At 59.4% G+C, this 27,812-nt stretch overlaps 1 protein-coding gene across 1 annotated transcript; it reads left to right on the top strand.

Moving 5' to 3' along the window:
- Positions 1-1,510: 1,510 nt before the first annotated feature.
- On the top strand, positions 1,511-25,875 carry CDK18 (cyclin dependent kinase 18). The gene is made up of 16 exons (XM_021686617.1): positions 1,511-1,568; positions 17,364-17,512; positions 17,683-17,822; positions 18,413-18,538; positions 19,336-19,392; positions 20,437-20,551; positions 20,742-20,836; positions 21,058-21,120; positions 21,789-21,912; positions 22,023-22,143; positions 22,935-23,032; positions 23,261-23,366; positions 23,498-23,540; positions 24,250-24,340; positions 24,648-24,725; positions 25,514-25,875. Exons 2-16 carry the CDS (start codon positions 17,389-17,391, stop codon positions 25,546-25,548), a joined length of 1,416 nt encoding a protein of 471 aa, XP_021542292.1. The 5' UTR covers positions 1,511-1,568; positions 17,364-17,388; the 3' UTR covers positions 25,549-25,875.
- Positions 25,876-27,812: the final 1,937 nt, after the last annotated feature.

Raw genomic sequence — 27,812 nt, 5'->3', positions numbered from 1 at the left:
CTAGAGGGCATGTGCCCAGGAAATCTGCATGCCCTGGCAGAGAAAACAGAGGTAGCAGAGTTGGGAGGCCCTTTGTAGGGTGCCCCTGCTGACCTACCCACAAGTCACTCACCTGCAAGCACCTGGGGTCTTCCTTCTTTCTGCATCTCCAGCCCTCCTGGAGTCTGGAGTGATCCCATGTTGTAGGCTGGATGCGGGCTGGTGGTGGAGGGCAGATGGTGGTCCTGAGAGATGGACCTCAGGCCCATGGCTTCCAGAAAGGAAACACATCCACACTGTGGACCACCCTCCTCAAGACACACTCTCCCACACACCATGAGGACCCCCAGACTGCAGAGGTCATGCCCACCGGCAAGGCAGAGGACACAGACCTCTTTGGTTTGGTGCCCATATGATCTGAGATACCACCCCCTCTCCTCACAGCCTTCAGGAGGAAGCAGGGCTGGGCGGGGCCCAGGTGGGGCCACTGTGCCCTTCACTGCTTCCCAGTCTTCTCGGATCTCTGAAGTTAGATGGCGTGGCCATTAGCCTGGGTCCTAATCGTGGTTTGCCACTAACTCTTTGTGGGACGTTGGGCTAGTCCGATCGCCTTCCTGGGCCTCAGTTTCCCCTTCTGTAAAATGAAAGCTGGACCAGCGCTAGCTATTCTGTAAGGTTTCTTGGATGATTCTCAGTTCGCCTGTGGGGTTTAATTCCAAAAGGACAAACTGAATTACCCTTCAGGGTAGGAAGTGGGGGTGATGGCTAGTAGTGAAGCTTCACTGAAGCCCCAGAGAGGTGGGGTCAACCAGGGGAGAGCTTGGTCCCAAAAGGTAAGTGACAAGTCCCACCGGACAGGGCAGAGGGAGAACCCTAGGGCTACTGTTGCAAGAGCACTAAAGGCAAATATGGCCAACAGGACGGGCCTGTGGGCATTAGCTCCTGGGGTGCCCGGTGCTGGGATCCAGGATCAGACTCAGAAGGTGGGAAAGCTACCTTTAGAGAAAGGCACTGTCAGCAAATCACCCCTGGTGGTCTGGCCCCAGTCCTGGGGTGCTCGGATCCAGAGGGGCTCATCGCCTAGTTAAGGCTCTCCGGGCCAGCCCCAGAGGGCTGGCAGAGGCCAGGCCTAGGAACAAAACCGGAAGAGGCACTTGGACCCTGGTTCCCAGAGTGGGAGAAAGGGGTGGGCACCTGGGCAGAGGAAGCCCTGGGGATTGGCAGCGGCTGTGGGCAGGGCGGGAGGGACGGGGGAGGAGTCAACTTGTACACGTGAAAAACTCTGGCGGGGGCCGGGTTTTTCCCTTCCTCCTCCTCCTCCTCCCCCTCCCTCCTCTTCCCCACCTTCCTCCACCCCCCCTTCCCCTCCCCTTCTCCCTCCTCCTCCTCCTCCTCCTCCTCCTCCTCCTCCTCCTCCTCCAGCTCAGGTTGCAGCTTCTCTGGGGAGCCGCTCACCTTTCCGGAGCAGGGGAAGCAGCCCCGAGCCCGGGCAGGGACCCCAGCAGGGCGCAGGGCACGGCGCCCAGGCCCGCGGCACCCCGGCTGTCGCGGGCGGGAGCCGGCGCGCCGCGGCCCCCAGGCCACGCGCGGTGAGTCCCGCGGGCGACGCGCAGTGTCCGGAGGGCTGGGCGGGCGGCGCGCCGGGGGAGGAAGGGGGCGGTCGGAGGAGGGGGCACCGCGGCGCGGGGTAAACCGAGCAAAGGTAAGCGGAGCGGCTCTTAAAGGCGCCGGTCTGCTTTTGCCCTGGGGCGGGAGGTTGGAGGGAAATGCCGGAGCGCCGCGGGGAGATCGGAAATCACGAGGCGTGCGGGCTCGGGTGCTGGGGGTGGGTGAGGCCCCGAGCAGGCCCCTCCCCAGTTCCAGGTGCGCCGGTTTGCCTTCGCAGATCCCCCCCACCCCGGGGAGTCTCCGCCGGGACTCCCTCCGGCCCCCGGGCTCCGGTCTGAACCCGAGGAAGCAAAGTTTTCCACCCAGGTTCAGACCAGGCGCTTTCCAATCGCCCTTCCTTCTGGGAAGGGCAAGGGTCGGGAGTCTCCGGTGACGGGAGAACCCGCGCGAGTGTGCGGCCAGATCGCGCCTGGAAGGGCTTTCTGGGCTCCGGTGAACTTTCCAGAGTGACAGGCTGGAAGGTGGGAGACCAGAGCCCTGGGGTGAAGGTGGAAGGACACGCGAAGCCCTGCAGGTTCCAGCGTGGGGGCGGTGGAGGCGGACTGGGGCCTCTGGGATTGCGGCCTCTCCTCTGACCCCCCCAGGAGACCGCAGGGGCCGCGGCCCCCACCCCGCAGTAGCGGGAGGCCAGGGGTTAATAGAGCGGTGGGGAAGGACGGCGGGTGGCCTGTTGCGCTGTGTGGCTTGAGGATTCTGCTGTATGGGGGCGGGGGGGGGGGTGGGGGGGACAGAATCAGGAATCTGAAATCTGAAATCGGTCCGGGCTGGAGGCCTCTCTTCTCTCCCTGTTGGCGGCCGGAGTTGTCTGCAGGCCCTGTGGGCGTCGGGCTGTTGAGACAGTGACCGGTTTTCTGTGCTGTGGGGTCAGCACCCTCCCAGGCACCAGTGGCCTCTTTAATGCTCTCTGAACCCTTTCCTGACAGCAGGGGTAGGAAAGTTAGGGCTGTGTGAGGGGTGAGGGTCAGCGCCCCAGAATCTCATCCCCACCCCCAGCCCATCCCTCTGCAGTTCCTCAGCTGCAGCCTGGGCACTGTGACTCACTGCCAGCGCCAGCTTGCCCACCCTGGCCAGGACCCTGGGAGAGATGCAGCATGTTCAGCTTGCCCCACCCCCCGCCCAGGACCCTGTGAGATGCAGGTGGCATTTTCCACTGGGCATGGGCACACAGCACATGGGCACACTGGGCTGGGGGACCAGAATCCTCGAGGATGCTGGGAGGACTGGCTGACAGGCTCCCCTGCCCGCAGAGATCCCCTACCTTTAGTCTAGCCTTGGCAGGGGGCTGGGACACGTGGCTTAGGGCTGAGGGGAGGCAGGCTTGGTCCCAGGCAACAGTGGCTTCTGGGTTTGGGTCTGCATCTTGAAGGTGGTCTGGAGAGAGGGGCACCTTGCCACAGCAAAGCTACTGGCTCAGATTACTCTGCCCCAGCCACCTCCTGGGCAGCTGATGAGCCTGTGAGGCTGACCTCCCCCAACCCCTGCAAATTCACCGTCCCGTTGGGTTCCTAGGACTCTCCCCACTGGCCACCCATGCCCCTCCAGGAGAATGGAGCCATCATTCTTCCCATATGTATGGGGGTTTCCAGAGCCAGAGTGGACTCAGTAAGTTACATCTGAATTCTGAATGCCTGGGTGGTTACCAGTTATAGAATATCTGCTGGGTGCCCAGCAGTGTGTCCCACAGCTTCATAAAGTAGGCATTGCCATCCCATTTTATAGGCAAGGAAACAGAGGCTCTGAGAGACCAGCTTTCCCCAAGTCTCATGTAAGTGGGATCCAGCCCTCTTCCATCTGACCCTGAGCTCCCTGCTCACAGTCCCTGCCCCATCAGGGGAGATCCTGGCCCGCTCTGGAGTTCTCTGGTTTGACATCAGTCCTCAGGAGAAGGAAGGATGGGTGTGGTGCTCCGGGTAAGGAGGCTCCGGCTTGTTCTGTGCCAGGCAGAGCCAGGCTTCTCCGTGGGTCGCAGGAGAGGAGACACCAGATCCGAGGAACAAGTAGGTTCTTGGTCTGAGATCTCATGGGATCCAGCCGCCTGCCTGGGAAGCCACCCCCTGGGTCCCAGGGGACATGATGCTGCCTTTTGGGCTGCACTTGTTTTCTCTGTAGACCCAGACTCTGTCGTCTGCCAACATGCCCCATGCTATAGGGCAGAGCCTGGCTTGGTCTTCCCAGCTTCTACCCCAACCATGCCTCTTCTTTCTGGGGTCACCCTGTTTGGGATTTTCGTCCAGCATCTCTATCCATCCCTCCCGATTCCTTTCCTTCCCTAAGTTTGAGACCTAAAGGGGAAGGCGAACCAGGGTCTTGTTGGAATCCAGGTCCAGAACGTACTAGCTGACCCTCCTCTCCCCAGCAGACTCCTGAGCTTCTCCGAGCCTCAGTTCCCTGATCTGTGAAATGGGAGTCATCGTAGGGCGGGTTGTTAGAGGAACTAAATGAAATAACACATAGTGCCTGGCATGTAGCAGATGCCCAATGATTAGCTGAATCGTGCATGGTTATTTGGGAAGGAAATTTCCCAGTTATGACACCATACCTGGCTCTGGGGTAGAGAAAAAGGCCGGCTTTCCTAACCCCAGCAGGCTGGGCCCTGAGCATCTTCCCTGCTCTTCCAGCTCAGGGAGGAAGGGGTGGATGGAAACCTGCCAGGAGGGGACCAGGAATCTGTGCTGTGGGGACTCTGCCCTCTAGTTTCTAGCATGAGCGAGGTGGGCACTGGAAGCTGGAAAACCTGCAGCCTCCGGCTCCAAAGGGCCTCCGGCCAGGCCTCCTTGCCCTGGGGTAAGAAGACCCTTGCTTACTACTTAACTAATTGCAGTCCCTCTTCTGCCCTGTTGTCTGTGAGGGAGTGGCTGGCCTGGGTCCAAACTCACCTGATTAGCTTCACCTTGTTCGTTGGGAACAAGTCACATTTCTCTTTTGTAGCCCCGTGTCCTGCCCTCACCTCTCCTCTCCCCGACCCTTGACCCTTTGCCTTTGCCCCACTGGCTTCAGCTGCTGAGTGGGCGCTTTGCCATCTCCAAGGGGTGGGAGCTCCCCAGCGTTAGGCTTGTCTTGTCCTGGTCCCCACAGCTGCATACATACCCCTAGAACCCAACTCTAAGGCCAGGGCTAACGGCAGTTCGGGCCGAGGGCCTGGGGCCCAGGATCACCATAGAGCTGGCGGCCGGGCCCGGCGGGAGCTGGCCAGCGGTGCCGGCGGATCAAGAAGAGGGAAAGCTGTAGGCGCATCTCAGCCAGGACTGCTGTCTGAAGGAGAGCCCATCTGCTTCTGAAATCTTCACAGTTTCATCTGCAGGGGAGGAGGGATGGGGAGGCAAGTATGGGGTTTGGCTTGCAACCAGAAAGGGTCTTAAAGCTCCTTGCAGGCATGAGTGTCCCTGGTGAGACAGGGCACCCTGGGTAAGGAGACATTGGCCAGAACTTTTGGAGGGACGGTGGTGAGACCCTCTTTCTTGGAACGGTGGACCAGGGTCTCACCCCGTGCTCCCACCCCACCTACTGACATTAAATCTGGAATTGGCGGGGTGGGGACAGACGAGGCGACTCTATAATGTCCGCCTGGTGCATTCATTCATTCTTTACATGCGAGCGCCCGCCTTCTGTCCAGCATGGGGGGCGGTTTACCAACTTGGGGTTTGGCTCCAGTCCTGCCCCTGCGGCTGAGTGAGGGACCTCGGGCGCAGGACCTTGCCCACCCAATCCTCAGCTTCGTCAGTGAGAAAATGGGGAGAGTGGGAGTGTCACACGTGCCGTGGGGATGTCAATTAAGGCAGTGGCCACCGCGCTCCCAGCTTCTTGCCTCACCTCGTGACATTAGCGACGGGCAGTAGCCCCCCGAGTCACTGGGCTGCACGCGGCAGTTCTCAGTAGCCTGGCTTCTGCTTGGTCCCTGTAGAAACCACGGCTTAGGCCTCAAAAGGGGTAAGGGAACTATTCTTCAAACGTTTCTACTCTCCCTCATGCCAAGGACCTTCTGCATTTTATTGTTATTGTGGTAAGTTCTGACAAAATTCCAGAATGATTTCTGTCTTTACACCCTTGCTTCCCTAAAGAAGCCTACCCTTCCTTTCCTTTGTGGGGCAGAGGGTGAAGGGGGGGGGTCCCTTCAGGAACCAGGGCTGCTTCTCTCCTCCGGCCCCCGGCCTCCAGCAAAGGATTCAGTGCCTGGAAGCAGGTAGGAGGTAGGTCCTGTGCCCGAGGGTACCACTCATAAAGTCAGCAGCGCTGGGTCTCCAGACCACCTCTGCAAGCAGGGCATGGGATGAGGCCAGACGAGGGGTCCCAGAGCCCCTCCCTGTTACTGGCCCTGAGCCCAGCTGGCGGTATCCCCCACTGTGGCTGGGCCGGGTGCCATGCTCTGGGCTGAGCCACAGCTCACGTTGCTTCTTCTCTAGGTAAGGTGGTCCTTGAGTGGGCTGCCGATTGCCCTGGTGACATCACCCCGTGGCGGGGGTGCTATCTCTGGGCAGCTCCTTGCAGTCCCCAAAGGAGCAAAGAGAGCATTGAAGTCGCAGTTACAGGCCCTCAGTTCTGGCCCCAGCTCTGCCCCTTCAACCTGAGTGGCCTTGGGCAGGTCATTCCCCTTTCTGAGTCTTGCCTTCTTCGCCTGAAAAATGAGGGCACAGACCAAGGGATTTCTAAAGCTCCATCCAAGATGACGGGTTTGTGGTTCCAACTTTTAACAATCCTGCTGCTAAGGTGAACTGTGCTCTGAGACTCCGGGAGGGACCCTGCCCTCCATTCTTTAAACTCTGGAGCACAGACAAGGGCTTCCCCCAGCCGAGGCCTGCGAAGCTGGTCCCTGCCATGGCTCGGATGACTGAGGAAACCCTGGAAGGCCTCCCCACTGTCAGATAAGAGGAGAAAAAGAACCTCCCAAAGGAGTGGGTGCTGGATTCAAATGCCGTACAGACACTGGACGCTCAGGGGCAAGCCTCCGTGAGTGAGGGCTCAACCACCTCCCGCCCGTTCCAGTACGGCACGCGAGCCAAGAATGGTCAGTACAGAAGAAGATAATATTCTGTGACATTGAAAACGATATAAAATTCAGATTTTTGTGTCCATGAGTAAAAGTTGATTGGAAGACAGCCCCACTCACTTGTGTCCATCTTGTCTTCGGGCACTTTCTACAAGGGGTCGGGGGGGAATCGTGTGATTGCGGCAGAGACCATATGACCCCCAAAGCCGAAAATATTGACTATCTGGCCTTTTACAGAACAAGTTTGCCAGTCCCTGTTCGAGATAATTATAGTTCTCCCCAGGCTTGCACTAAAGAGTTTTGGAATCTCAATCTAAAAATACTTTCTTTTCATTTAAAAAGAAGTGTTACTTCTTTTAACATAAGCAGTGAGTGGCCATTATGGAAGTATCGGAGGATGCAAGTAAGCAAAAAGAAGGTATTAGAGTCACTCCCAGTTCCACCACCCAGACATAACTTCTGTTAGCAATTTATCTCGTATCTTTCTGGATCATAGGTAGAGTGTCCCTGTTTATAAGGGTGCGTCTGTGGCACGTGAATATCTAGCACACGTGGAGCTTTGCGAGTTGCACACATCTGCCCTTCTCACTTAAAAACACCTCTCCAACTATTTGCTCCCTCCTGCCCGGTGAGGTTTATTCTAGTTTGTCAACCTCCCCCCCCCACGCCGGGACATGTAGACAGCAGAGCAGGTAGTCAGTTGGACCTGCTCATTGCCACTCTGGGGCTTGCTGGGGCCAGAGCTCTGGGTATGGGAGTCATCAGCACGTGGCTGGCGGTCCCCACCACAGGAGTGCATGAGGTCACCAGGAAGAGCACTCAGAGGGGAAGAACAGAGGGCCGGAGAGGGAACTCTGGGGAGTGCATTTGAGTGACAGGTAGAGGAAGTGAGTCTGGCAGATGGGGGAGGGAGAGGGAAGCAGGAGGAGAGCCTGGAGGCCAAGGGAAGGGAGACAGGGCGTGGAGCCTAGGACAGTGCCCCCCCCCCCGCCCTCCCCCCCCAGCAGGTACCTGTGGAATGAGTGAGTGACTAGGAGAAACCAGTACCTCCCCCGAGGAGCCTGACTGAGCTCAGGGCAGCAAGTGACACTGAAGGGGGGCATTTAGAGAACAGCTGAACAATGGTGAGGTGTTCAGAAGTTTCTCATAGGGGGTCTTGGAGGCAGGAGGAGCGGGAGGTGGTCCGGGCCAAGGTGGGTACCTGGACCCAGCCTGGTGGGAGGGAAGCCATGCTGAGCATGAGGAGGCCAGCTTGCCCTAAAGGTTGGAAAATATTGACGGGGGTCCTGTTGGAATGTGGGCCAGACTGGAGGAGCCAGGCAGGGGGCTGCTGGGAGTGGAGCAGAGTATAAATAGGAATACAGTCTAGAGATGCTGGGAAAGCCTCCCCTGCTGCCCTCCCTGCTCCCGAGACTGAGAGGTCCCCAGGGATGCCAGTACTTGATGTTAACAAAGATCCCGTGACAGACCACCAAGAAAGCTGGGCCTCTTGCATGGATGAGGGAGAGCTAGAGGGTGGGCAAACTTGATCCTCCTTATTTCTCCTCCATTTCCTTGTGTGGAAGATGGTGGGCCCCAGCTTCTGCACTTAAGCAAATGGAGAGGAGAAAGGTGTGAGCTGTTTCCTTTGGGATTGAAGGAAGACCTCAGAAAAGGTTTCAGACTTTGGGATTTTGAAAATGCTGGGCAAGGTGGCTGAGGGACCTTCCTCAGGGGTCTTTAATGGAGCCTGCTAAAAGGAGCAGGGAAAGGGTCTCCTCAGCCTGGGAGGGGAGGCGGGCCTTGTCTGGAGGCAGGGTGACGTGGGGATGGGTCTTGCCTTTACTGCTCCTTGCTGCAGCCTCTAGTCTGGAATGTTCTGCACAGCCAGGACCAGAGCTGGCCAAAGGGCGCCTTTTTCCATCTTAGCACTTGCAAATCCAGAGCCTCTCCAAAGACTGCAGACCAGACTTAGCTGGGTCTCAAAAAGGGTCAGAAAGAAAAAGCAGAAGATGACGTATGGGCCTCTGTTCCTTGAGCCTTAGGAAGCCAAGGAGGGCAACAGTATCAGCAGGGCTGATATGGGGCTAGAAGTGGGCAGTCAGGGGGTCAGGAAGGGTCATCTGTAGGGGTCAAGGCCAAGGTGTGACCAGGGTAGTGCACCTGACCTGTGAGGCCCTGGGAATCTGCCCCAGAGGGATGGGAACACATGAGGAAGGCCCCAGGGCCCTGTCAAACCCCTTCCCGACAAGCCCCGTGGGCCCCAACTCAATGGTGTTTGGTGGGAACCTAGCATTAAGACTTTCCCCATCCCCAGTCCATCCCTCACTGTGGGTCATCTGCTCAAGCAGAGACCTCCACAGCCCTCGCTGAGGGAGTCACTGTCCGGCAGGCAGCTTACCCCTGTGCCTCGGTGGTTCCCTTTCTCCCCACCCCGCGACTGCCATCTGAGCCAAGAGCCGGCCAGAGAAGGCAGGTTAGGTTACAGCTGAGGCTTCGAGTCCAGTGGGCAACTGACTGTCTCCTGGCTTCTCTCTTGTCTCCAAATAGCCCCTAGAACTCAGAACTCACAGCTGATCATTTGAGGGTTCGCTCAGTGCCAGGCCCTGGGGGTGTAATGATGAGTCAGACTCAGTCCTTGCTCTTAACATGCTCACAGGCAAACCAGGGAAGCAGACAAATGAACAGGTGCAGTCCAGGGAGCCAGACACCCTGCTCAGGGATGTCCAGGATGCCATAGGCTGGGGCCAGTGGGCTTTCGGGCCAGTGGGCTTTCAGGCCAGGGGAGAAGTGACAGTCATCGCAGAAGGCCTCTTGGAAGAGGTTATGCCTTTCTGCAGCCTTGAAGATGGGAGCACTCGACTGGCTTTCCCTAGTCCCTGGCCCACCAGTCCCGCCGATGTCCCAGTTCCCACTGAGAGTCAGAAGCACCAAGGATGTCTGGGGTCTAGGGCTGGTTCACTGGACTGCGGGCCTTGCTCTGGATGCCCAGAAAGAGGGCCGGGCCCACCCCGGGTATACTCAAGGCCCACCTTCTCAGTATGGAGCTGGCCTCATGAGATAAACCTAGAAACGGCCTTGGCCGGACTGAAAGGAGGAAGAGAACCAGCATATACCGCACACATATAGAGCACCCGGAGGCTCACGGGGACTAACGGTCTTTGTCCTCAGTGGGCCTCAGATGTATGTAGAGGAAAGAGTTGTAAACAAGCCTTTGGGGCGCAGTGGCCTGGTGGCCCCATTCATTCCCCGAACACTGCCCGAGCACCCCGTAGGCTCCCGACGCTGCATGAGGTGCTGGGCAAACAGCTCACTGAGACCCTGCTGTCGTCCTGCAGGACATCACAGTCTAGTGACAAGTGTACTCAGGCTGGTCTGGAAGCGACAAGGAGGAAGCATCCCAATTTACCTAAAGGGAGGAGGTGTGGTCATGTGTGGCTCTCAGAGGAAGTGACACTTGAGTTTGGAAGTCTTCTTACCAAGGGAACAATGAGGAAGGCCATCCCGGGCCGAATGAACGGCACGTGCAAAGCTGTGGGGCACGACTGTGGTTTACTCTGGGAACACCAAATGCACCCCATAAAACTGGACCCTCCAGGGAGCGGTGAGAGCCGAGACTCAAGAAGGAGACAGATCAAAACACAAGAGGCCTAGTCTGCTGGGCTCTGGAGTTTGGACTTCTGTCTGAGGGCAGTGTTATGTTGAAGGATTTTGAAGAGGGGAGTGACATCATCAGAAAGCAACCAAGAAAGTTAAATCCAGTAGCCTCTTAGCAGTTGGATCGGGGATTAGATATTCTCCCCATTTAGCAGACAGTGAAACCGACGCATGGGGCGTTTTCCCAGGTCATGATGCTGTTAAGTGGCAAAGCTGGGATTTCTTCCATACTCCAAGCAGCAGAGAATTTTGGAGAGCCGGCCTGGCCAGCATGTGGCCCTCACTACAGGACACTTCCATCAGGTAGGACCCTGCAGGGATAAATGGTACATCTGCCCAAAGAGCAGGGGCGGCCCTGAGCCCCAGACATTTCACCTCCTGACCACGCTTCCTGCAGGTTAGCCCTGCATGCTCCTGGAAGGCCTGCACCGCCCGCTTCCTGCATTCCCAACAGAGGCTGTGGGAAGCATCTCCTCACTGGCAGGCCAGCTGCAGGCCTCTCTGTGCTCCTCGATTCTGGCCACCTGGAAGGCCCCAGGCTCCCAGCCTCTCCTCCAGGCCAGAGCTGGGGCAGAGCGAGGTCAGCGATGAGGGCTCTGGGACACTGCTGACTGACTGCCCCTGAGGTTTGTCGCAAGCCAGGGAAACCAAAGCCCCACGCTGTGCAGGGCCGGCTCAGCTGGAGGATGGAGGAAGAGATGCTATCTACAGGGGTCCCTGAGGCACAGATCTCGCTGGGAGGAGGGAGTGTCTCTGAAGTCCCAGCTCATGACGTCCGCAAACTTGGTCAGCCGTGGCCGCTTGTTCTTTTGAAACCCGCCCAAAGGCCCAAAGTGGCAGAGTGACCGAGGTGGGGGGCAGGGAGAGGGCGGCCGAGGGTGTCCTGGCCAGTGATCAGCCTTCGAGACCGAGTCTCAGAACCTCTGGGCTTCAGAGAGTGGGCAGTTGCGAGTTGTAGCCTGCAAGCCCTGCCCCTGGGCCCTCAGAGACTGAGATCTAAAAGAAAAGAAAACAGGATGAAAGCAGAAGAGGGACTTGGAGAAGCCCCTGACTTGTTCCTGGAGCCTAGTAGGTGCTCCCTGTGTGCCTGTCGGCTGTCCGTCACCAGCACCAGGCAGAGTGCCCCTGGTGAGAGGGGCGCTTGAAAAGTCCCCGCTGGGGCCCTGGGAAAGGATGCACTTTCTCGGACGGTGCCCATCCAAGGGCCGCCCGGTGGCCCTGGGGGGTCGGGGAAGCCTCGCCAGACCCCAGGCCTGGACTGGCCTGAACTGTGGGCCAGCGTACAGCTGCTGGAGCCGAGCTTGGGTTGTGGGGAGCGGGGAGACCAAAGCCATTGGAGGCAGGGGGCTGGATCGAAGGACCTTGGGTGCCGGCTGTGAACTGGGGCTTCATTCAGGGAGGAGGGAAAGGGCTTCTCAGAGGGGTTTGCTGAGAGGAATCTCCTAGCCTGGCTCCCTGGAGGTTCAGGGAGGAAGCCGCCCTCCGCCCTCCACACCAGCCTCACTTCCGTGGGGTGGACACTGCTGCCCAGCTTCCCTGGATGCTCTGCCAACCTCCTTCTCTGCCTCTGTAGTCTCCCAGTCAGGGCCCGGCAGGCGGCCCAGGCCCGGGGCAGGTGGCAGGTCTGGGGCCTGGCAGGGGCTGTCCTGGGGGCAGCAGGCTGTGTCTGCCCTCCCTGGACACTGGGCTTGGGGGCCCGGCCGGTCTGCCGTGGGGAGCTTTCTCCCCTCCGAGGACCGGGGCTGAGAGTGGTCAGCCAGGAGGCCGGGGTCCTCTGCCCTGCGTGGCCCTGGAGAGCTGTGTCATCTAAGTCGGGGGGACCCTGCCCGCCTGGTCTTTCCCGCTCAGTCAGGTGCCTCAGGCCTGCAGGTCGATGCCCACGGCCCTGCTTCCTGCCCCTTTTCCGTCGGGGGTCTCAGAGCACTTCGTAGGCTGTCAGGAGTCTGTGAGGGACGTGTCTCGTGTCTCGTGAGCTTTATCTGGGGCTCTTTTCCGGCACATCTTTGCATCTGAACAGGAGCTTGAGGGAAGAGGAGGGAAGAACTAACATCTCCTGGCGGCCTCCTTTTGCTGGTGCCACGTCGTGTTAGCTCACCCGGCGTCCGCATGCAGGCGTCCGCTGGACAGGAAACCCTTGCCCCAAACCCAGTTTCTGGTCTTCTCTCCTGAACCTCCGCTCCAGCAATCCTCGTGTCCAGCGGTGGCCACTCCATCCTCCCAGTTGCTCCAGCCAGAGCCCTTCAGAGTCTTGCTTGACTCCTCTCTGACACCCCCTCTGCAGATCCCTTGGGCTCCACCCGCAAAATCTATCCAGAAGCCACCCACTCCCGCTGCTCCCACACTGGTCTCGGCCACCACCACCATATGTCACCCGATCTCTACAGTAGCCTCCTGATGAGGCTCCCTGCTTCCTTCCTTGCCCACACAGTCTGTTCTCAACACAGTAGCCAGAGGGAGCCTGTTGAAGTCTAAGTGGGATCACATCACTCAGCTGCTGAAACCCTCCTGGGTTCCCTGTTGGGGCTGACACTCTGCTCTGTGTTCCCCTGTGGCCTCCTCTGCAGCCACACTGCTGTTCCTAGAGCATACCAAACTCACTTCTGCCTCAGGACCTTTGCATCGCCTATTCCTGCACTAATCTGCTTCCCCTAGATTCCGCATGACTAGCTCCTTTGCTTACACCTTCTTGGAATTCTTCCTGAGATGTCACTTTCCCATAGAGACCTTCCTGACTACCCTGTTTAAAATTGCAACACCCCACCCCCCTCAGCCCCCGTCCTTCTCTGCTACTTTCTTTTGCTCCATTGCACCTGTCACCAGCTAACATCCTGTGCATTTTATGTGTTTATTTTCTTGTTTGTGCTGCTCCCCACCATTAAAATATAAGTGCCATGAGGGCAGAAATTATGTCTGTTTCTTTCATAAGTGGATTCTCAGGGTCTACAACAGTGCCTGGCATGTGTAGCTGTTAATAAATACTTGGCAAGCAAAGGACTAGAGCCAAAGCTAAGAGAGATTATATAACTGAAGTGCCACCAGAATGTGAATTTGGCTTTTAATTCGGGGTGGGGGTGGAGGAAACCTGGAGGAGACCTCAAACAGGAAACAGCTCTTACAGCCTGGGTCCCAGGGAGGGGCTCCCTTTAGGAGAAGCAGGGAGCAATGTGGTCACAGGGTTTGTGCACTTAGTAACAAGCAGGAAATTGCTGCATGATTTCGAGCAAGTCGGGTCTCATCCTGGAGCCTCGGTGTCCTCAACGGGCCAGCAAGGGGATGGAACGGTGGGTCTGTAAGTGCTTCTTCTGCTACCGTTCCCGAAGTTCAGCCCTTTCTCACTGGGCACATGGCGGCCTCTGGGCAAGTGTCCGCTTCCTCCCAGCCTGGCTCCTCCCTCCTCCTGTACCACTCGCTGTTTTGGCACCAGCAGGAAGTTCTAGGCTGGTTGGTGTGTGCCTGGGAGGAAATGACAGGAGGTAGGCTGAGAACTTTAGGCTCACCTGGCAGGCAGGCAGGAGGGGCGGGAGGCCTGGTTGCGGGGTCTGCTTGTGGGGGGTCCACGCCCACAGTTCCTGAGGGGGACTCTTCTCCAACAGCCCCCAGCCCAGCATCCCTGGGTGCCCAGCTCCCTCTTGCCCTGGCACCAGTTGCACGAGGACAGCCCCAGATGGCTCCCTGGTCCCGGGGACAAAGGCCACACTGTGCACGGCCTTGGGCTGGCCTCGGGCTGGGTCACACTGAGCCCTTCTGTCCCCAGATGGGGGTGAGGGGCAGACAGCAACAAGGTGACAGGCCTTTTTCCTGTCCCCCTTCCCCCTTGACCCCCCAAATCTGAAGAGCTGATTCTCTCAAGGGAAAAGTGACAGAGGCATCTTATGTCTTGAGCGAGGGAACAACAGGGAGCATTCACTACTCAGTCTGCCCTGTCACACCCAAGACCCTGCCGGGTTCAATGCCCCGATTGTCCCCAGCAGAGCGAGGCGTCCACTCTCTGCTGCGGTCACCACCCCTGCCGCCTGCCTCGCTGTCGCCGCCAGTAAGTCCATCCTTACATCTGACCTCCGTCCCTCCCGCTCAGTGACAACCACTTCCTCTGGGTCTCTCTCAAGTGGGTGGACAGCCGGTCCCCATCCCTCGGCATCGCCTGGCCCTGCGTTCCTGCTTGAGAAGCCACCCTCAGCTTCACCTTCCTTCTAGCTCCCCAGCCCACCACCCTCCATCCCACCCCAGACCCAAGCTGGTGGCTCCTTGCTCCTAACTGAACTGAGGGGACAGCACGAGCAGGTGCCACTCAGGGCTGGTTCTCTTTTGTTTTGCAGAAATCGGGGGCCTCCCTCCTAGAAGGCTTCTAACAAGCCCCCTTCCCCCACAGGCAAGAGCAAGGGCGTAAGATTTATGGCAGCTACTGGTGGATTCCTGAACACAAACCCAACATGCCATCCCATAAATCCCAGACTGCTGGACGGCTTTATGGGGGAGCCCTGTTTTTAGAAGGGGGCGTGACTAGTCCCTCTTGGCAGAGCTCAGACCTGAAGGAGCCAAGTGCCTGGCTCCCCGCTACAGCCCTAGGCTAACCATGACCGAGCCTGGGGCATCAGTCTGCAGGGCAGACATTTCTTCCCCTGTATGGTAGTTGGGGGACATATGGGGGGGGTTCTGCTGCTCCGCTCGGCCTGCCTTCTGTCTTCTGCCTTCCTGCACCTCCCCAGCTCAGAGGATTCCCTGTCTCAGCACAGTAGGGCAATCTGGAATCCTGGGTGGATTACCATCCCTTACCTAGACCTCAGATGCTTCTCACCGTGGCTCCATGTCCAGATCACTGGGGATGCTTTTTTTTTTTTTTTTAAGATTTTATTTATTTGTCAGAGAGGGTGGGGGGCATAAGCAGGGGGAGCGGCAGGCAGAGGGAGAAGCAGCCTCCTTGCTTAGCGGGAAGCCTGACGCAGGACTCGATCCCAGGACCCTGGGATCATGACCTGAGCTGAAGGCAGACGCTTAACCAACTGAGCCATCCAGGTGCCCCTGGGGATGCTTTTTAAAAAAATTCATTTTCCCAGTCACCATTCTCAGTTCCAGACCCTGAGAGTGAGACCCAGGAATCTGAAATTTTTAAAAATACTCCCTGGTGCTACTGATGTTCAGCCAACTTTGTAAACAACTGACCTGTCCAATGGGGACATCTCCACTCTCCTGTCCTGCTGGGAAATGTGAGGCGACAGGTAGGACACATCTAGGTCCTCCCGTCCCTGGAAACCATATGCTGCCACTGTCACGAAGCTTCCGTTATGGGACAGGCTCTGGCCCCTGGCTGGCTGCACACTCCAGGGTAAAGCGGGGTGACTGCCCGCTGGGAGCTTCATGTCCACCCATGCGTCCTATAGACGGTGGCCCCAGAGCACTGGGGGCCAGGGAGGAGCGGCGGAGGTTGGAGGGCAGGAATGAGCTTAGGGACGGGGAATCCGGAAAGTCTGAGGTGCTGGCTTTGCCAAGGAAGCTGGAAGAACAGCTTCTGATACCTTCTCAGAGGAGGCATCAGCAGCCGCTGAGTTCCTGGAGAATAGGGACCACACTTCACTCCCCACCGTGACCCCAGCACATAGTAGCTACGCGGTCCTCACCTGTCGAGCTGAATGAACCAAGTGAGACTCTAGGGCCCAGCGGACAGAGATGGGCTCAGCTGGCGCCAGCCAGAGAAAAGAGGACCTGGCCGCCCCCCTACCCCCATCCCATCCCCTTCACCGCCCCCCACCCCCCCCCAGCTCTGGGCTCAGGAGCCTGCTGGCCCAGGGAAGGGACCCTCTCCAGGCTGGCTGAGGACAGAAGGATGACCAGGAAGCAAAGCAAACATGTTATGACCCAGAATCCCTTAAACCAGGGGGATTCAGGAGGGGTCTTTGGCAACAGGGAACTGGCTAGTGATTGGGAATGGGCTGTGCTGGGTGCTTGGGTAAAAGCTGGGAGAGGGTGCAGGGTGGCCCCGTCCCATCACAGGACTGGCCCTGGATGCCTTCTTGGCAGGCGTTGGTGGGGCACTTGGGAGGCCTCCTGGTCCCTGCTCCACCAGGGAGGTTTGGGCAGAGCAGGATGAGGGGCAGCCACACCTGGGAACTTATGAAATCATGGAGGGGAGTGGCGGGGGGGGGGTGGTTCAGGGCAAGATACAGAAGGAAGGGTCTGCAGGAAGAAGCAGTCTAACTGCGTGGCCAGCAGGGTACCCCCTCAGAGGGCACAAGGGCTGGGGATCCCCAGGGAGGGAACCCTTTCTGGCTCGGGAAGGGGCCTTGAGGTGAACAGAGCAGCCCACCCTTCTCCCCCACTGTGTTCTCTGCGGCGTGGACACCCTGCCCCCTCAGGGCTCTGGCGTGAGAGGGGTTCAGCCTCCTGTCCCTGGGGCACTCTTTTTCCGGCAAGCTTCTGTGTGTCCCCTGAGACCTTCAGCTGCTCCTAACCTCCTACATTTCAGCTGGAGAGGCACAGCTCAGAGGCACACGTCGCCTCCCTTGACCTTCTCCTTTTCTGGGTCCCAGGGACCTAGGACAAGCCAGAGAGGGACCTCCAGGTGTCAGTATGAGGATGAAGTGGGGTTTGGACCAGACTCTGTCACGGGGCCGCAGGCTGAGCTGATGTTCAGCTTCTGGGCGTCAGTCAGTGAGGCTTACTGGCTGTTGACATACTCAAGCTCTTACACACAAGCAGGTGAAGAACTATTGGCTCGAGTTCTGGTCCCCTCCCTGCCACTCCAGGCCTCGTGAGAATTCTCTAGCCCTCCAGGAGCCCAAAGGTTACCGTCTGGCCTGGTGAGGCCCCCAGGCCCCTGCCAGCACGCCATACTGCTGTTAGGAGCAGCACTTCGCTATACTGATTAGTACATAGTAGCCAGGCCGGGGCGGGGGGGTTCTGGGGGACCGGGGGAGCGGGATTCACAGGGAGGAAGAGGGCTAGGTACTGGAACCTTGGTGAAGAAGATGCAACCCTGGCTCCCGAATGCGGGGCCCCAGAGCTCGATGGGCAGACGGAGACAAGACCCAGAATTTGCATCTGCTGTCAGCCGGGCCTGGTGCCTGGTTCTCACCCGCGCTGCTCCCCTCTCCCGTCTCAGGCCCCACTGCCTGGTCCCTGCTACCATGAACAAGATGAAGAACTTTAAGCGCCGCCTCTCCCTGTCCGTGCCACGCACCGAGACCATCGAGGAGTCCTTGGCCGAGTTCACAGAGCAGTTCAGCCAGCTCCACAACAGGCGCGATGAGGGTGAGGGGTCCGGCCGCTCCCCGCCCCGCCCTGATGCCCCCCACAGCCCCTCCTGGCCCTCCCTGACTTGGCCCACACTGCTGGGGGAGGACAGAGGTGGGGCGGCACACTCCTGCCCCTCCCCCCGGGGCAGAGGGACAGGGTGGGCAGCTGACGCCTCTCCCCCTCAGACCTGCAGCTTGGGCCTCTCGGCAGAGACCCCCAGCCAGATTCCAGCCCCTTCTCCCCGACAGACAGCGGGGACGACCCTGGGCAGCCGTCCCCCGGCTTGCAGTACCGGCGGCAGAACCTGCGGCGCTTCTCCATGGAGGTGAGGGGCTCTGGGCTCTCCCCTGTGGGCGCGGCAGGACACGCCTGACAGTGTGTGCCCAAGGAGGGTGGCGGCCGGGGAGCCAGACTCCATGGGTTCAAATCCCAGCTCTGCTGTTGATCAGCTCTGTGACCTTGAGCACAGAGGTCTCAACCTCTGTATACCAGTCCCCTTGTGTTAAAATGGTCATCGTGAAGATTAAACAAGTTAATATATGCCAAGTGCCTAGAACAGTCCTGGTACATAACGAAGCCAGACAATTTGACTACTGTTCTTGTGACTCGTCTGCATGGGCCCACGTATAAGAAAAATAGGCTTCCATCCGTTGGAATCTCATTCTATAGATGGTTATACGGCAGCCCAGAGAGGGAAAGGGACCTCCTGAGGTCACACAGCAACCCCTGCGTGTTCACATATGTCTCTGAGCACATCTTTGAAGCCGCTGTGAGCCTGGGGTCACAGCCTGTGGTTTGGCCCTGCTGGGGTTGCTCTACAGGGAAAGCCAGGCCCTGGGTGAAAAGTGAGGATCCCACAGCACGGGGTAACCTGGAGCAAACACGGGTGTCCCCGTCTCATCCCGGCCACTGCAGGACATCAGTAAGAGGCTGTCTCTGCCCATGGACATCCGCCTGCCCCAGGAATTCCTGCAGAAGCTACACCTGGAGAGTCCAGACCTGCCCAAGCCGCTCAGCCGCATGTCCCGCCGAGCATCCCTGGTGAGTTCCAAGAGGGTCAGAGGTCACCAGGGGAGACCCTCCTCCCCCAGCCTGGACACATCAGTTCGGGTTTGCCTGTCGGGCGGACGCCTGCAGCAGTCTGTGGGCCTCTGGCGCCACCTGCTGGCTTCAGCCAATTCGCAAGCTTGTAGTCCTTGGTCAACGTCCACTCCCCTAGGTGAGTCCCACCAGGGCTGGAGCTGAGCCCCCATAGACCAGCTGGCACGTGCTTTCCAGTCGTGGCTGCTTATCATATTTCCTTGGGAGCATCTTGCAAAACGTGGACTCTGGCCCCCACTCCAGATACCTACAGAATCAGACTCTGGTGGTGGGGCCCAGGAATCTATATTGTTAAGGGTCGGGTACCACTGAACTAGAGGAAGTATGCTGATGAGAGAGACTGCCGGGAGGCTGGTTCTGAACTGGACACTTGAGGTACGGTTGAGAACAAGACACAGTTTCTGCCCACGAGGAGCTAGTAGTTTGAGCAAGGCGGAGACAGACAGGTGTTGAAGGTGTGTGGCAATCCCAGGTGCCCCAGCCCTGGCTCTGCCCCCTCCACTGCCAGCGGAGGAAGAAACTCACACCGCCTAGGGTTCCTTCCTTTATCCTGGGGATAGAGGGGAGAGGCCAAGAGGCAGGACTTGTGGCTGCCCTCATCCCTGCTAGGCTCTTTTGTTGCCTCTCCCTGATGGGAGTCTCATTCCCTTCCCTCCTGGAGGCTGGCTGGGGGGGTGTCACGTATGTGGGGCTGTGGGGCCTTCAGGCTCACAGGACCCTATGTCTCTCCCTCTCAGTCAGATATCGGCTTTGGGAAACTGGAAACATACGTGAAACTGGACAAACTGGGGGAGGTAAGAGGCTGGGTGGGACAGTGAGGAGTAGGGACAGGGTCTCCCCTGCCCACCCTGTCCTGCCTTCCCATCGCCCTTGCCCCAGAGGCATACTGTCTTGGCCGTCCAATCTGGCCCAGCCTTTTGCAGGTGTTGAGGGAGGCCCAGGTCCTGGAGGAGGGCATGAGGATGGAGTGGGGCCCGTGGGCTCTGGGCATAATCCAGTTTTTTGTTTGTTTGTTTTTAAGATTTTATTTATTTATTTGACAGAGAGAGACACAGTGAGAGAGGGAACACAAGCAGGGGGGAGTGGAGAGGGAGCAGCAGGCTTCCCACCGAGCAGGGAGCCCGATGCGGGGCTCGATCCCAGGACCCTGGGATCATGACCTGAGCCGAAGGCAGACGCTTAACCGACTGAGCCACCCAGGCGCCCCTGGGCATAATCCAGTTTGTCTGTCTGTCTGCTTTTCCCGCAAGTGTTTCTCTGGATTCAAATCCCATCTCTACCATTTACTAGCTGTGTGGCCTTGGGCAAATGATGGGACCTCTCTGTGCCGTAGTTTCTTGCTCTGTCAAATGGAGGTGTAACGGCTGTGCCCCCAGGGCTGTCGTGGGGATGGACTAGGTTACTCTAAGAAGCTCGCGTTCACGCTTAGAGAGTAAGCGCTGTGGGCCGTTAGCTATTTCTGTTACCACTGCGCCAAGCTTTGTGTCAGGGCCCTGGGGCAGCCAAAGGTTTACAGACAGGAGAGAGACACGGCCGTCTCCCTCCAGGAACCCAAAGAGGGGGCCTACCTGTAAACATCAACATAAGGAAGAACAAAACTGTGTTATAATAGAAGGGCGCCTCGCCTGCTGGGGGCTCAGGAGGAGGACAGTCCATTGTGAACAGGGAGGAGTGAGGGAGAGTCAGAGAGAGATGGGTCTTGGAGCACACACAGAATCTCAGTGAAAGGAGAAGAAGGGGGAAGGGCACAGCGCAAGCAGAGGCACAAAGAGGAGGGTGCTGGACAGAGGGCCATGGGCCCTGAGTGTGGCTGGTGCTGCCGCGGTTCTTGTCCCCAGGGCACCTACGCCACAGTCTTCAAAGGGCGCAGCAAGCTGACAGAGAACCTCGTGGCCCTGAAGGAGATCCGGCTGGAGCATGAGGAGGGGGCGCCTTGCACTGCCATCCGAGAGGGTACAGCACCCTAGGGTCGTGAGCCCCTGGGGCTCCCAGGAGGAGGGCTTCATTGACCTGAGCCTCAGAGGGAGCCTAGGGGCAGAGGGTCATTGCTGGAGTGGGGGCTCCTAGGGCTGATCCCAGGAAGAGAGGGTACGAGGGGTGTGTGGGGCCCCAGGGACCCAGGTGGGCCTGTCGCCCCCTACAGTGTCTCTCCTGAAGAACCTAAAGCACGCCAATATTGTGACCCTGCATGACCTCATCCATACGGAGCGGTCTCTCACCCTGGTGTTTGAGTACCTGGTGAGTTGGGCTGGGGCTAGCAGCTTCTCTCCTCTGTGGTGGGGGTGGGGGCAGGGTGGGGGGCAGCCCAGGCCTTGTTCTAGAATCAGGTTCTCAGATGATTCCATGCAGGAATGGGCCCAGGGAGTTTAAAGGCGGCTCAGACCTTGGGCCCTGCCTGGGGAGGGGCTTCCAGCCATGGGTCAAGACAGGTCGGGGCTGAGCCAGGCTCTGTGTTCCAGGATAGTGACCTGAAGCAGTATCTGGACCACTGTGGAAATCTCATGAGCATGCACAATGTCAAGGTGAGGGCGTCCGTAAGGGCCGCCTACCCTCAGGGCCCCCATCTCGGCCCCCATCTGTTCTCCAGCCCAGCATGGGAACCCACACTCACCACCAGGATCCCAGCTGCTGAGGTTGCTCAGACCTTCAAAGGCATGAGGGCGTGCAAGGTCACTGCCATTCAGGGAATACCAGGAACTGTGCTATGCGCCCTACCCCACCAATGCAGGCACACACCCTCTGCCACCATCTAGCTGATGATATAAAATCCCCTCTCCAACTCTGAGCATCAGTTTGCCCATCTGTCAAATGGGTACATGGATGAAAGGAGGCTTCTGAAGAAGCTTGAAGGGATGAACGACCCCTTCTGGTCACTGTGAAAGAACCAAGTGCATAGCTCCCCACCCTGGTGGGCTTCCTGGCCCTGCATGGCCCCCCTCAGCTCCCGGACCGGAGAACGCTCTGGCCTCCAGCACCCTGCTTCCTCTTCCGCACACCTGGTGCCCTCCCCTGTGGATGGGATTCCCTGGGATGGATGGAGCCCAGGATGGGGTGCAGCATGGGTGGAGAACGGGTAGCTCCCCAGCGACCTCACCGCCCCTCCCAGCTATGGGGCAGAAACATAGGGTCTCCCGGGTGGGACACACTCTCCCCTTCCCCTGCTCACCTTTCATGTCCCCTCCTCCCTCAGATTTTCATGTTTCAGCTGCTCCGGGGCCTTGCCTACTGCCACCGCCGCAAGATCCTGCACCGGGACCTGAAACCGCAGAACCTGCTCATTAGTGAGAGGGGGGAGCTGAAGCTGGCTGACTTTGGTGAGGGCCGGAGCCCACCGGGGCCAGGGGACGGGTCTGGCATGGTCTCCCCAGGAGGTGGGTGCTGTGGGAGAGGGAGTTGGGAGGCTCAGTGATGTGTCGGTCCCCAGGCCTGGCCCGGGCCAAGTCCGTGCCCACGAAGACCTACTCCAATGAGGTGGTAACCCTGTGGTACAGACCTCCTGATGTGCTGTTGGGGTCCACAGAGTACTCCACCCCCATTGACATGTGGTGAGTGAGCGCCGTGGGACCAGGCTGAGGGGGGTTTCCACACCTCCACCTTCCCTTTTGCTGCCTCAAGACCCTCCGCAAAGAACTGCCTAACCTCCTGCCTAACTAGAAGCCAGGTGACATCCTCCTGCAGTAACCGGATGGGAAAGAATGAAGTCTGGACTACGTTAGAGTCCCCCTGGCTCTAAGTAGACCCTCCAAGGCTCTGCTTCTGAAATATTCCCCCCAGGGATCCCGAGGAGGTTACCAGAGGGGACAGGAGGGCTGCCACAGTGAATGTGATGAATCCTCCCCAAGCATCATTTCTACTGAAAATTTTGGAAAGGATTTATTACTTTTGTGTTAAAATTACCATGCATATGATTTGGTGTAGAATGAAAAAAATCAGTCCAATTTTTAAGCAGAAACCCAGGTTTCTGATGAATGACCACTGTGTTCTGTGCTAGGGGTAGGGGGTCCCCAAGAGAATGGATTTATGGACTCCCCTCTTCCCGTGGGGACAGAGTTTGAGACAGCACTGCTTGAGGAACGGGCACATGGGCGCAGACCCAAACTCTACGGAGTGAGGGCAGAGGCTAAAGCGCCCTAGAGCCCAGAGGAGCCCCAGAGAGAGGCCCCCGTGGCGGACTGGGCTGTGCTAGCCTCCCCTGTCCTGGGCCGCCCACCCCAGGGCCAGGACTCTTGCAGCCACCAGGGGCAGGGCATCACAGGTGCCCTGGTGGAGCAGCCCTAGGAAGGGCGGGTGCGAGGAGGCCCAGCCTGACGCCGCCCCTGGGCATTGCTCCCCACAGGGGCGTGGGCTGCATCCACTACGAGATGGCCACGGGGAGGCCCCTCTTCCCCGGCTCCACGGTCAAGGAGGAGCTGCACCTCATCTTCCGACTCCTGGGTCAGTCTCCGGCCGCCCCCTCCCGCTCGCCTCCAGGGGGCGCCAGAACCCCGTCCAGCCCAGGCGCATAAAGGGACTGGGAAGAGGGGCTCCCACTCGCTCTCAACGGGGCGGCGACCCCTGTGGCCTCCGCCATTCTCTGCCCCCACCCCCTTCATTGCATCCTTCCCAGTCGCCCGTGGCCCTGGCCCCTCACTCTGCCCTTCCCACGCCCTCTCATCTCCCCAGGGACCCCTACGGAAGAGACGTGGCCCGGCGTGACCGCCCTGTCGGAGTTCAGAGCCTACAATTTCCCGCCGTACCAGCCCCAGCCGCTCATCAGCCACGCTCCCAGGTAGCCCTGCCGCCCCACACCTCCTCTCCTGCTCGCGGTCCCCGCTGTCCCTCCTGGAGGTGGCCGCGCACGCCCCCGGCCCCCGGCCCCCCCACCCAGGCCGGGCCTGTGTCAGCTCCTCCGTCCTGCAGGTTGGACACGGACGGCATCCACCTCCTGACCAGCCTCCTCCTGGTGAGTGTGCCCCCAGCCGGGCCCAGGGACAGGCAGCTGGAGAGCGAACAGCGCTGAAGCCCCGAGACCCCACCTGGGCCCGCCACCCACCTCTGCGCTCACAGCTCACGCTCGCCCCCATATTCGTCCCCGGCGCCCCACCCCCAGGCCTAGGAGGAGCCTGGGTTTCCACTCTGCGGTGGGAGTGGGCGCACTCTGAGCTCAAACCCCAGCTCAAGCCCACTTACTAGCTGTGTAGCCTTGGCCAAGTTATAGAACCTTCCTGGGCTTCCGTTTCCTCCACTGCAAAGAGGAATTAATAATTCGTATTTTATAAGCTGGTCACGAGGACAAAGTGAGATTATGGAGCGCACTTAGTATGGTGCCTGTCTTGAAGGAAGCGCACAGGGGAGTCGCTGGTATGACATGTTACTGTTGTTAATGTTATGAGCATGGTGGCTTCAGCCTCTGTATTTCCATCCCAAGAGGAGGTCACTCTCTGGAAGTCCCAGTTTGGGCTTGCTCTCCGTGGCTGGAGACCTGGGAGCCGAGCCCGCAGTCGGCCTCGGGCTGGCTTGAGGTGGGGGCTGGCAGCGGCCCCTGCAGGCTCCTGGGTTAGACTCGGGCCCCTCTCATTCTGGCCGTCTAACTCAGTGTAGGGGTCGCACCGCGCACAGGGGTCCCCAGAGTCCCCCAGCCACGGCCCCATAGCCCACCCTGTGCCTTTCAGTACGAATCCAAGAGTCGTATGGCCGCAGAGGCAGCCCTGAGCCACGCCTACTTCCGGTCTCTGGGAGAGCGCGTGCACCAGCTTGAAGATAGTGAGTGTCCGGGGGAGGCTGGGGGAGGGGCCGGGGTCACCCCGGAACCGAAGACAGGGGGCGGCCGCTGTGGGGGGAAGAGCTGGGACAAAGAGGCCCAGCAGCCTGGGCCTCCCCTCCTCGGGGTCCCGTCTGTGACTCAGGGGCAAAACTGGGGGATCTGGGAAGCTGCCTGCAAGGCCCAGCTAGGGGCTCTTGGGCCCCTTGGGCCTGAATGATAGGGGTTCCCCAGCCAGCGGGCGCTCTGTGGGCGTGGGGGCCCGTGTGGGCTCAGCTCTCTCCCTACCTTTCTCCTCTCTCCCCGCAGCGGCGTCCATCTTCTCCCTGAAGGAGATCCAGCTCCAGAAGGACCCAGGCTACCGGGGCCTGGCCTTCCAGCAGCCAGGTAGGGGCTCGTGCCTCCCCCACCCCCTACCCTAATTAGGGGAGACCAGGGCAGGCTGCTCCTCCCTCTTGAAGAACAGAGTGAGGAATAAGCATGCCCCCCTCCCCGACATTGGGCCCCTTTGGGGGCGGGGGGGGGGGGGGGGGGGGGAGGGGGGCCCATGGGGAGCAGGGAAGGAGCTGGATTCCCTATCTCCTGCCCAGGCTTCCTCCCTCCAGTGTGTCCCTTGTCAGCCCCCAGCCCAGACACAACACTGCATCTGACAGAGCCCTGAGGAAGGGGCACGCCCTCTGGGCTACATTCTGTTTGCAAACCCTGAATTCTCCCGCCTCCATTCCGGGGGAACCATACCTTGTCTCTAGAACAGCTGAAGGCCTCAGATGTGACAAGTGCGTTATTTCGTATAATCCTAAAACACCCCTTGAAGTTGGTACCTTTTGTGTGTGTGTGTGTGTGTGTGTATTTTAAGTAACCTCTACACCCAGTGTGGGGCTCAGACTCACGACCCCAAGATCAAGCATCACAGGCTCTCCCGACGGAGCCAGCCAGGTGCCCTGAAATAGGTACTATCCAGGCTCCCCATTTCGTAATCAATGGATCTGAGGCACAGGGGAGTTAGGTCACAATCTCACACAGCTGGTAAGTAACCGAGTTGGGATTTGAACCCAGGACCGACTGGCTTCCGGGAGCAGAATAGCCCTGGAAGATGCCCTTTGCTCCTGGTCCCCAGGACACCCTGCTGTCCAGCCTCCTCTCTGCAGCCCCATCCCTTCCCCTCTGTTCTCCAGGCCGAGGGAAGAGCCGGCGGCAGAGCATCTTCTGAGCCGCGCCCACCCTGCTGTGGCCCCAGGACCCCCAGGGACGAGAGGTCACAGCGAGCACAAGGGCACAACGGCGGGCAGGATGGGGCCTGTGTGGCCCTGGGAGGACTGAGGAACAAGGGCTAATGGCTGGCCCAGAAGACCTCTTGGCAGCCCTGCTGGCCACGGCTGTTTCCTCTTCCTGCTTCCCACAAGCCTCCCCTGTGGCCTTCACCTCGACACCAACCCCTCTGTCGTCAGCCCTGGAGCTGGGCTTGAGCTCCTTTCCTGGGGGGAGATGAGGAGGTGGGGAGTGGGGGGACCGCAGACCCTTTCCCACCCTGAGGTGCTTGGGCACCCGCGTGGGACCCACACAGACGGGAGAATCCAGGCGCCAGGCTGAGCACTGTGCCCCGAACGTGGGTACCCCCGTACCTCCCCGCCAGGGGCTGCCTGCCCACATGTCACTCACTTGCTTCCCCTCTGAGAGCAGGAAGCTCGGGCCACCTTGTCTAGGAGCCTGGAATCCTGGGTGCCCATGTGTGTGCCAAAGCCCACCCCCCACCCGAAGGGCAGGTGTCCCTGGAGCAGCAGAGAAGAGGAGCCCAGCCCTACTTCTCCACATCCTCACCCTGTCCCCATTTCCTTCTCCTGGCCAGAGGCCCCATCTGCTGCTGGATGCCCAGCTGAGTCCAGAGGTGGCTGGTCCCACCGGCTGCACTCCGCCACCTCAGCTGGCTCCTGCCCATCTCCCCATTCTGAACAGGATTGCCTTAAATTGGCGGGTGGTAGAGCACTCACTGCCCTTGGAGCTCTAACCCAAGCTCCTACCTGTCCACCCTTTCCCGAAAGTGGCTCCTGCTTATCATGCCTGGGTCCTGATAAGCCAGCCCTGGGCCGAGGTCTGGGGGACAACACCCAGATAGGCAGGCTCACCTTGATGCTGGTGCCAGGCCAGCCTCAGCTCCTTGGGGCTCTCACAGCCTCCCCTATTCCCTCCTTCCCGGCCCCTAGGACCCGGTCCATGCTCCACCCTATCCTGGCACCAGCCTCCCCATGCCCCCGGGCTCCCAGAGGGCAGGGTGTAAATGGCTCAGTCTAAGGTGGAGGAAGGTGGGATAGGACGCACAGGCTTTGATCCCCGCCCTAGGGGGCTGGGAGTCGGAGAGCCTGCAGCCCCGAAGAAGGCTCCCCCTCACCACCCCTTCCGAGCACGCCTGTTGTATCCCCAAGGTCTCGACACTTGGCTGAATCTCCAATGGCAAGGCCAAGGGGAGGCCAGGCCCGGCTTCTCTACGCGAGCCCCCTGCCCAGCCCAGCCCCTCAGCCTGAGGAGCAGTCCTGGAGGGTCTTGGCCTCCCCACGAGTCCCTCCCCTCCTCCCCGCACTGTACTGTGAATGTCCTGTGACTCAGCACAAAGACAGATAATATATTTAATTCATGTTGTACAGAAAAACTGATTTTGACGGATCAATGCCAAAGAGGGAGGATGGAAGGCCCTTCTCCAGGCCTCGTGAGTGTGGGTGGGGCCTGCTTGTATATGTATATATATAAAGCGGACAGAGAGTTTGGTTCGTGTGCATCTCTGAACCCACCCTGGGCATGGGAGGGGTGCCCTGCACCCTTCCTGCCATATTCCGGATGTTGCTGCCTCCAGAGCCGGAAGTCAGCTCCGGGCCTTGTGGGGAGGAGCTGAGGCGGCCTTCGCCCAGGGACGGGGCCTGAGGGGTGGGGCCGGCCAGGAGAGCACAGAGGGAGCCCCGGGGAGGGGTCTAGGAGCCGGCTGCTGGGGCTGCCCCTCTCGCTCCCCCAACCCAAGGGCTCCCTGACCTCTTGGGAGGGAAGGAGAGGCGGTTTAAGAGAGGGTTGACATGGGGGATGGCCAAGGCCAGGGCACAGAAGGAGGGTGCACATGTCACTAATCCAATCCAGCAGCAATTTCTACAAACTTTGAATCTACCTTCTGTTGCCCAGACCGCCTCTTATCTTGGGGGCACACAGCCTCCTTTGTCTCTCCCAAAGCTCTCCACATCCTGCTCTGCTTTCCAGTTCGATGTCCAGGTTTGCTTTCCCAAGAGCACTGTGAGAATGCCAGGCCCCAAAGGATACCTCCTGACCCTACCTGTCCAGCAGCCTTGGTCCCCGCTGGCCTTTCCCTTCACCACACCCACTTGACCTTGGCGGGGGGGGGGGGGGGGGGGGGTTTTTTGTTCTCGGCGCCCCCGCCCCCCCCAAAAAAAAATGTACAAACACGGGTGTGGGGGGGGGGGGGCGGCGGCCCGGGCC

Source organism: Neomonachus schauinslandi, chromosome 6 (assembly GCF_002201575.2).
Source record: "Neomonachus schauinslandi chromosome 6, ASM220157v2, whole genome shotgun sequence".
Classification (NCBI taxonomy): domain Eukaryota; kingdom Metazoa; phylum Chordata; class Mammalia; order Carnivora; family Phocidae; genus Neomonachus; species Neomonachus schauinslandi.
The sequence above is the reverse complement of the archived record's forward strand: the minus strand, read 5'-3'. Positions and strand labels throughout refer to the sequence as shown.

Coding starts and splice junctions, on each gene's coding strand:
- CDK18 (XM_021686617.1), top strand. CDS start 17,389: ATGAACAAGATGAAGAACTTTAAGCGCCGCCTCTCCCTGTCCGTGCCA. Junction 19,393..20,436: donor AACTGGACAAACTGGGGGAG/GTAAGAGGCTGG, acceptor TCTTGTCCCCAG/GGCACCTACGCCACAGTCTT. Junction 23,541..24,249: donor TCCTGACCAGCCTCCTCCTG/GTGAGTGTGCCC, acceptor TGTGCCTTTCAG/TACGAATCCAAGAGTCGTAT.